Source organism: Triticum aestivum, chromosome 2D (assembly GCF_018294505.1).
Source record: "Triticum aestivum cultivar Chinese Spring chromosome 2D, IWGSC CS RefSeq v2.1, whole genome shotgun sequence".
In the NCBI taxonomy this organism is placed as follows: domain Eukaryota; kingdom Viridiplantae; phylum Streptophyta; class Magnoliopsida; order Poales; family Poaceae; genus Triticum; species Triticum aestivum.
This window is the reverse complement of record NC_057799.1, coordinates 599,167,016-599,177,100: the sequence shown is the minus strand read 5'-3', so window position 1 is coordinate 599,177,100 and position 10,085 is coordinate 599,167,016. Positions and strand designations below refer to the sequence as shown.

Below are 10,085 nucleotides of genomic sequence, written 5' to 3'. Positions count from 1 at the left end.
AGCACATCAAGAGACGCTTCAGTTCCATCCGCGCTCAAGTCAAGGAGGGAGACATAGAGATTTGCAAGATACATACGGATCTGAATGTTGCAGACCCGTTTACTAAGCCTCTCTCACGAGCAAAACATGATCAGCACCAAGACTCCATGGGTGTTAGAATCATTACTGTGTAATCTAGATTATTGACTCTAGTGCAAGTGGGAGACTGAAGGAAATATGCCCTAGAGGCAATAATATAGTTGTTATTTATATTTCCTTATATCATGATAAATGTTTATTATTCATGCTAGAATTGTATTAACCGGAAACTTAGTACATGTGTGAATACATAGACAAACAGAGTGTCACTGGTATGTGTCTACTTGACTAGCTCGTTGAATCAAAGATGGTTAAGTTTCCTAGCCATAGACATGAGTTGTCATTTGATTAACGGGATCAGATCATTAGAGAATGATGTGATTGACTTGACCCATTCCGTTAGCTTAGTACTTGATCATTTAGTATGTTTCTATTGCATTCTTCATGACTTATACATGTTCCTATGACTATGAGATTATGCAACTCTCGAATACCGGAGGAACACTTAGTGTGCTACCAAACGTCACAATGTAACTGGGTGATTATAAAGGTGCTCTACAGGTGTCACCAATAGGGTTTGTTGAGTTGGCATAGATCGAGACTAGTATTTGTCACTCCTATTGTCGGAGAGGTATCTCTGGGCCCTCTCGGTAATGCACATCACTATAAGCCTTGCCAGCAATGTGACTAATGAGTTAGTTGCGGGATGATGCATTACAGAACGAGTAAAGAGACTTGCCGGTAACGAGATTGAACTAGGTATTGAGATACCGACGATCGAATCTCGGGCAAGTAACATACCGATGACAAAGGGAACAACGTATGTTGTTATGCGGTTTGACCGATAAAGATCTTCGTGGAATATGTAGGAACCAATATGAGCATCCAGGTTCCTCTATTGGTTATTGACCGGAGATGAGTCTCGGTCATGTCTACATAGTTCTCGAACCCGTAGGGTCTGCACGCTCAACGTTCGGTGACGATCAGTATTATGAGTTTATGTGTTTTGATGTATCGAAGGTAGTTCGGAGTCCCGGATGTGATCACGGACATGACGAGGAGTCTCAAAATGGTTGAGACATAAAGAATGATATATTAGACGATGTTATTTGGACATCGGATGAGTTCCAAGGGTCACCGGATAAATATCGGAGTGCCGGAAGGGTTATCAGAACCACCGGAGAAGTAATGGGCCTTATTGGGCCTAGGGGAGAGAGAGGGGCTGCCAAGGGCTGGCCGCGTGCCCCCCGATGGGCCTAGTCCGAATTGGTCTAGGGGGAGGGGCGGCGCCCCCTCCTTCCTAATCTTCCCCCCTCCTTCCTTCTTCTCCTAGTAGGACTAGGAAAGGGGGGAGTCCTACTCCTACTAGGAGGAGGATTCCTCCCCCCTTGGAGCGCCTATGAGGGCCAGCCGGCCTCCCCCTCCCTCCTTTATATATGTGGGGAGGGGGCTGAAGGAAATATGCCCTAGAGGCAATAATAAAGTTATTATTTATTTCCTTGTATCATGATAAATGTTTATTATTCATGCTAGAATTGTATTAACCGGAAACATAATACATGTGTGAATATATAGACAAACAGAGTGTCACTAGTATGCCTCTACTTGACTAGCTCGTTAATCAAAGATGGTTATGTTTCCTAGCCATAGAGATAAGTTGTCATTTGATTAACGAGATCACCTCATTAGGAGAATGACGTGATTGACTTGACCCATTCCGTTAGCTTAGCACTCGATCGTTTAGTATGTTGCTATTGCTTTCTTCATGACTTATACATGTTCCTATAACTATGAGATTATGCAACTCCTGTTTACCGGAGGAACACTTTGTGTGCTACCAAACGTCACAACGTAAATGGGTGATTATAAAGGTGCTCTACAGGTGTCTCCAAAGGTACTTGTTGGGTTGGCGTATTTCGAGATTAGGATTTGTCACTCCGATTGTCGGAGAGGTATCTCTGGGCCCACTCGGTAATGCACATCACTATAAGCCTTGCAAGCATTGTGACTAAATGAGTTAGTTGCGGGATGATGTGTTACGGAACGAGTAAAGAGACTTGCCGGTAACGATATTGAACTAGGTATCGAGATACCGACGATCAAATCTCGGGCAAGTAACATACCGGTGACAAAGGGAACAACGTATGTTGTTATGCGGTCTGACCGATAAAGATCTTCATAGAATATGTGGGAGCCAATATGGGCATCCAGGTCCCGCTATTGGTTATTGACCGGAGACGTGTCTCGGTCATGTCTACATAGTTCTCGAACCCGTAGGGTCCGCACGCTTAAAGTTACGATGACAGTTTTATTATGAGTTTATGTATGTTGATGTACCGAAGGAGTTCGGAGTCCCGGATGAGATCGGGGACATGACGAGGAGTCTCAAAATGGTCGAGACGTAAAGATCGATATATTGGACGACTATATTCGGACTTCGGAAAGGTTCCGAGTGATTCGGGTACTTTTCGGAGTACCGGAGAGTTACGGGAATATGTATTGGGCCTTATTGGGCCATACGGGAAAGAAGGAAAAGGGCCTCAAGGGTGGCCGCACCCCTCCCTTGGTCTGGTCCGAATTGGACTAGGGAAGGGGGGCGCCCCCTTCCTTCCTTCTCTTTTTCCCTTCATCTTTTCCTATTCCATAAGGGAGGTGGAATCCTACTAGGACTAGGGAGTCCTAGTAGGACTCCACACTTGGTGCGCCCCCTCCTAGGGCCGGCCTCCTCCTCCCTTGCTCCTTTATATACGGGGGCAGGGGGCACCCCATGGACACAACAATTGATCCTTGAGATCTCTTAGCCGTGTGCGGTGCCCCCTCCACCATATTACACCTCGATAATACCGTTGCGGAGCTTAGGCGAAGCCCTACGTCGGTGGAACATCATCATCGTCACCACGCCGTCGTGCTGACGAAACTCTCCCTCAACACTCGGCTGGATCGGAGTTCGAGGGACGTCATCGAGCTGAACGTGTGTAGAACTCGGAGGTGCCGTGCGTTCGGTACTTGATCGGTCGGATCGTGAAGACTTACGACTACATCAACCGCGTTGTGTTAACGCTTCCGCTATCGGTCTACGAGGGTACGTGGACAACACTCTCCCCTCTCGTTGCTATGCATCACCATGATCTTGCGTGTGCGTAGGAAATTTTTTTGAAATTACTACGTTCCCCAACAGGGGCACCCTAGAACACATCAAGTTGATCTTAGCCGTGTGCGGTGCCTTCCTCCACAGATTTCCACCTCGGTCATATTGTTGTAGTGCTTAGGTGAAGCCCTGCGTCGGTAACTTTTCATCAACACCATCACCATGCCGTCGTGCTGACGGAACTCTCGCTCAGCCTCAACTGGATCAAGAGTTCGAGGGACGTCACCGAGCTGAACGTGTGCAGATCGCGGAGGTGCCGTGCGTTCGGTACTTGATCGGTTGGATCGCAAAGACGTTCGACTACATCAACCGTGTTACTAAACGCTTCCGCTTTCGGTCTACGAGGGTACGTGGACACACTCTCCCTCTCGTTGCTATGCATCACATAGATAGATCTTGCGTGATCGTAGGGAATTTTTTTGAAATACTGCGTTCCCCAACATAACATACATGTGGGCTTGACATTCAGTCCTCACAACCTTTCTCTTTTTCTCTTCTTCGCAATGATGGTTGAGTTTTGCACACTCTGCAGCTCCTCCTTGTCCATGTGGTTTTCCGTATTTTGCACAAACTAGAAGCACTTTGCTTATAGTGCCATCCACTCTCTGTCCCTTGTAGTCCAGTCTTATCTTTTGGAGAGTTCATATGACATAGCCACTGCCAGAAACCCTAACAGTTCGCTCACACCGATATGGATCTCGGTCTCACCGAGATGACCTTGCCAATTCTCTGTTGCCTATTGCAATTATTTCGGTCTCACCGAAATAGCGATCGGTCTCGCCGCGTTGGCTTGACATTCTCTCTGTTGCCATATTGCTTCACTTTGGTCTCACTGAGTTGATGCAATCGGTGCCACCGAGTTAATGTTTACCCTAAGCCCTACAACATCAGTCCCACCGACTTGTTGCAGTCAGTCCCACCAACATTCCTAACGTTCACATTTTGAACTAAATCGGTCTGACCGAGTTGGGTCAAATGTGTGTAACGGTTGGATTTTGTGTGGAGGCTATATATACCCCTCCACCCCCTTCTCCATATGTGAGAGAGCCACCAGAACGTGCCTACACTTCCAGCATACTTTTTCTAAGAGAGAACCACCTACTCATGTGTTGAGATCAAGATATACCAATCCTACCACAAGAATCTTGATTTCTAGCCTTCCCCAAGTTGCTTTCCACTCAAATTATCTTTCCACCATATCCAAATCTGTGTGAGAGAGAGTTGAGTGTTGGGGAGACTATCATTTGAAGCACAAGAGCAAGGAGTTCATCATCAACACACCATCTATTACCTTTTGGAGAGTGGTGTCTCCTAGATTGGTTGAGTGTCGCTTGGGAGCCTCCGACAAGTTGTGGAGTTGAACCAAGAAGTTTGTAAGGGCAAGGAGATCGCCTACTTCGTGAAGATCTACCTGAGTGAGGCAAGTCCTTCGTGGGCGATGGCCATGGTGGGATAGACAAGGTTGCTTCTTCGTGGACCCTTCGAGGGTGGAGCCCTCCGTGGACTCTCGCAACCGTTACCCTTCGTGGGTTGAAGTCTCCATCAACGTGGACGTACGATAGCACCACCTATCGGAACCACGCCAAAAATCTCCGTGTGTCCATTTCCTTTGCACTCTCCAAACCCTTCCCTTTACCTTCATATGCAATGTTTACTTTCCGCTGCTACACTCTTAGAATTCCATGTGTAGGTTGATTGCTTGACTTGTGCTAGTTGCTAAAATCCGCCCACAACTAAAATTGGGAAAAGGTTAGATTTTTATTTGGTCAAGTAGTCTAATCACCCCCCCCCCCTCTAGACCTACTTTCGATCCTACAAAAGGCGATGGGTAGATGATCAAAGGGGTTGAGAGAGATGAGGATGAGATAGAGACGAGACGAGTGGCTGAGAGATGTTGGGAAGAGATAAGCCCGCGCACAAAGAAAGTGGGGATGCGAGTGGTGCCTGGGACCCACCATACACCGTCACACGTGAGAGAAGCTAGCAGTGTGTGCGCGAGGCGACCGGTCGGCCGGCACGAATCATTTTCTATATATATATAATCGCACCTATACTCTCGCTCACTAGCTGGATATTCGGCCCATGAAATTATGGGACAACAATGGAAGAACACAACGCTCCTGCTAAAAAATGACCCAGCTAAACTCCCGTAGTGGTGGGACACATGTGGTAAGCAATCCAAACTATTAAAAAAACCACACTCCCCTGACCCAACAAAAGCCCATCGCCATTAACCTTCTCATCATGTAAGAAAACTGGATTTTGAAAAAGCTTGTGATAAATAAAATGGCCTTTTGTTTTTCAGATGTTAAAAGGGAAATGTTTCCCTGACAAATGGATAGACTGGGTTATGGGGACTATATGAGGAGGAAAGTGTGTATCAAGGTCAATGAAAATTATGGACCTTATTTTCCCACACACAAAGGGCTGAGATAGGGGGATTCCCTGTCTCCCCTAATGTTCAATCTAGCTGCTGATGCTTTGGCTATCTTCATGGATAATGCCAGAAAAGCTGGCCTAATCAAAGGGTTGTTGGCTGAAAAATTGGAGGGTGGAGTTAATATGCTGCAATATGTAGATGCCACTATCTTTGTTTTGCAAGATGATTATGAAAGTGCTTGTAACCTGAAATATATATTATGCTTGTTTGAACAAATGTCTGGCTTGAAAAATCAACTTTCATAAAAGTGATTTTTTTTCTTTGGTGTAGCTGCTGATAAAAGACAAGAGTACTCTAGGATCTTTACTTGTCCAGTGGGGGAGCTACCTATGAAATACTTAGGACTCCCTATTGATAAAAAATAATTAGAAACAAACACTGGAAACCCTCTGAGGATAAAATGGAGTGGAAATGTGGGACATGGCATGGGAGGCTACTAGCTAGTGCTGGGAGATTGACCCTGATACAGTCCTCATTACCAGGGATCCCTTACTTTATGATGTCTTTTTATGGATTATCAGTAGGAGTTGAAAAAAGAATGGACTTCTTTAGGGCCAGATTGTTGTAGCAGGAAAACAATGATAGGAAAAAAATCACCTACTTAAATGGTCAGAGGTTTGTAAGCCTAAAGATATGGGGGGGCTAGGCATACAAAACCTAGCTCTTATGAATAGAGCTTTGTTATGTAAATGGTGGTGGAAAATTTATAATACTGATGGGATGTGGCAAAAGGTGCTTAGATGTAAATATCTCAAAAAACATGTAGCACGAGTGTCAAGGGCAAAGTTGGGGACTCACAGTTTTGGGGTGAATTGTTGAAACATAAAGAATTCTTCTTCTCTTTATGTAAATTTAATGTGGGAAGTGGTGAGAATACTAGATTCTAGGAAGACCAGTGGATTGGACCAAAAACTTTAAAGGACAGTTATCCTCGTCTCTATACCATTTGTTTTGATAAAGACAAGTCAGTGTCAGTTATTTTGAGTAAAGGGCTTGCTAATGTTGGGGGAATCATTGGAATTATGGGAACACATAAAGGAAGCGTGTGAGAGCTTTACTTTGAATGAACACCAAGACAAGATCAGATGGACCTTGATGGGATATGGCAAATACACCGTCAAGTCCTGCTATAGACATCTGGTCCAGAATGGGTTCAAATATCCTTATAAATTTATGTGGAAAACGAAAATGCCACCTAGGGTTAAAGTCTTCCTATGGCTGCTGCTAAGGAAGAGTATTCTTACTAAAAACAACCTGAAGAAAAGAGGGTGGCAAGGTGATAGTAGTTGTTCCTTTTGTGGGAGAGAAGAGGACATAGATCATCTTTTTGTACATTGCTCTGTGGCAAAAATGCTATGGATAGTCATGAAATGTTTGCTTGGTATGCAAGATATTCCTGACAATGTGAATGATATTTTTGGGGGGTGGATCAATAAATTTGAAAAATATGACAAGAGTCTTATGACGGTTGGTATATCTGCAATGTTATGGACTATGTGGAAACATAGAAATAGATTGGTATTTGATAATCATAGGGTGGTTGACCCCTGTGTTCCTGTGAACCTGATCATTAAAAATCTACATGACTAGTGTGTGTTGCAGAAAAATCAAGGAAGAATAAAGTGCATGGAGAGCATAAGGCAGGTTGAACGGGTGGCTACGGAGATCTTCAAAGTTGCGCATTGATGGACAACTGGGTCCCTAGACTAAAAGGCTCCTAAAGATCAAACATGCTGAAGTTTCTCGACCTCGTTTATGGCCCTTTTTATCTTCCTGTTATTTTGGTCATGTAAGAAAGAATTTATGTACCAGTGGTATGTTTAGTTTCCAATATATATTGGGTAGTACCTGCTGTTTCCACCAGGGGGTAGCCTATCTTGACAAGAGCTGTGGCAGGAGGGGGGAGGGATGGCTCCCTGCCTCTACCATAGCGCCGTCAGTTTATCAGTATGCTGTAGCAGTTAGGATGTGGAGTTTGTGAACATTGTGGTTTCTCTTAAATGAAATCGGAGAGAGAGCTCTTTTTTCAAAAAAAAATATAAGAAAACTGGAGTATTTCTAAAACAAAAGTAAGAAAACTGGAACCCAAAAGAAAACCATAAGAAAACTGGAATTTTGCACGGATCTTAGCGCCTCAGATCCAATGGTTTCAAAGGTGACTGAGACTTTTGCATGCTGGAAACCCAAGAGTCCAAGACTACCTAGCATACCGACTCCGACTCATATATGCCTATTGCCCTGTTGCATGGTGGCTTTCTAAACAGGAACACCTCTACACCGAACCCGGCTAGAAATCGGCACGAACATGCTCCATATAATGCCTGCATCCCATAGTATTCCCACGCACGACGTGGACAGTGGACACCACCGTGCACGCCCTCCCCGCGGGCTCGCAACCGCCACCAGGCCGTCCAGGCGGCGGACGCCATTGGAACAAGTTCGACTTGCCACATAGCGGACGACGAGACAGCCTCCGGAGGCATGACGACGGTCGCCTCCCGAGTCGCTTCCATCTGCGAATTGATCGACACCTTAGCCGCTGGTACAACTCTGAGCGCCAGGCGAGTTGCCGCCATCTCCGCCATGATCGACGAGGTCGCCCAGGGAAGGAGGAGGAGGACCACGAGGAAGCGGCGCATGGGCAACTCTCGCTGCTACGAGCAGGTGTGCACGCTCGGCGGGGGCACGTTCGGCGTCGTTGTCAAGGCGCGCCACCGCGCCACCGGCCAGACCGTCGCTGTGAAGACTCTCCGCAGCTTGCCCACCCAAGAATCGGTCGGCGAGCTCCTTCGGGAGGCCTGCTTCATGGCGGCCTGCAGCGGCCACCCCTCCCTCGTTGCTCTGCGTGGCGTCGTGCGCACACCCGGCACCAAGGGACGCAGGGACTACTTCCTCGTGATGGAATACGTCGGGCGCAACCTGTACCAGGTCCTCCGTGAGCGCATCGAACGCGGTGACCGGCCGTTCCCAGAGGCTGACGTGCGCTGCATCGTGCGGCAGCTGCTAGCCGGCGCGGAGACGATGCACAGGAACGGCGTCGTGCACCGCGACATCAAGCCGGAAAACATCCTTGTCGCCCAGCACGGCGGCGGCGGCGGCAACATCGTCAAGATCGGCGACTACGGGCTGGCGCTCTCCACGACCGAGCAGGAAGACGGCACGGCCGGAACGAGGCACTACATGGCGCCGGAAGTGCTGCTCGAGAAGCCGGACCGCGACACGCTCGTCGACCTCTGGTCCATCGGCTGCGTGATGGCGGAGCTCCTCACCGGAAAGACGTTGTTCAAGGGGGCCGACAAAGCCGACCAGCTCCACAAGATCTTCGACGTGCTCGGCGTGCCAGGCGAGAGGGCGTCGGGGCCCGCCTTCAACTCGCCGGTCCTCGGAGAGGAGGTGCAGCTATGGCGAGCGCGGCAACGGTCCGCTGCTGGGCCCAAGAACCGGCTGCGCAAGCTGTTCCCCAAGGCGCTGCTATCCAAGGAAGGGTTCGAGGTCCTCCGGGGCCTCCTCACGTGCAATCCCCTCAGGCGGCTGGATGCCGCCGCCGCGCTCCGACTCCCGTGGTTCGTTGACACCGGTGTAATGCCGGTCACCGCTGTCCCGACCCCGAGGCCCGGCGGCTGAAGCGGGCTGCCGCTGTGGTCGTTCAAAGCGTTTGGCGTCGGCCCGTCGCTTTGGAGAGAGAATTAGAGACGGCCTGCTCCACATCGGGCAAGGTTATTCACCGTGTAAATCCAGAAGTGCGCCAAGCATTGCTCTCGTTTTATCTTGCGTAAGAGGAGATGGTAACGTGACATCGGCTGCATTCATGACTCCGTGGTTGACCGAGGTCTTCGTGACATCTACATGCATCCATGACGACTCACAGGTGTATTCTTCCTAGCCATCAGTCAACTGGTTTTTTTCTTAAAAATCAGTCTAGCGTTCAATTTTTTGTTGTTGTTTTGTAAATACACTGGCATCTTAGATTGACAGTGTCTTGCTTCGATCGGACATATACAAGTGAACCCAGCTTTTGTTGTTTGCTGTGTAGTATTTCACATTACGCTTTTGTCTTTGTCTTTCAGGGTGGGCTTTCAGAGTGAGTTTTGTTGTTGTTTCTCTGTACCTTTTTGGCAGTCCCAAACCCCTAACTTTGTAAAGAATATGATTGCAAATGCAAAAGAAACAAATGCAAAAGAAGAAAACCTGTGGACGGGGCCACCATAATTCAAGTCCTAGATTTGACATGGATGCTTGCACTTTTCTAAATTTATTTCAATGGTAAGCAACGTGCTCAGTGCTCACAAACTTAAGATTGTGCAATTTTGATAATTTACAACTTCGTTTGTAAGGAAGTGAACAAAACCAAAACTTCAAAAAATGGTCATTACGCAACTTTGAAATATGTTATTTTCAAGATTGTGAACAATTATAAGT

The 10,085-nt window shown here is 47.3% G+C and overlaps 1 protein-coding gene across 1 annotated transcript; it reads left to right on the top strand.

Annotated features, from left to right (window-relative positions):
- Nucleotides 1-8,029: 8,029 nt before the first annotated feature.
- Nucleotides 8,030-9,787, top strand: LOC123050293 (putative cyclin-dependent kinase F-2). The gene has a single exon (XM_044473112.1). It carries the CDS (start codon nt 8,148-8,150, stop codon nt 9,288-9,290), a length of 1,143 nt encoding a protein of 380 aa, XP_044329047.1. The 5' UTR covers nt 8,030-8,147; the 3' UTR covers nt 9,291-9,787.
- The last annotated feature ends 298 nt before the right edge of the window (nt 9,788-10,085 follow it).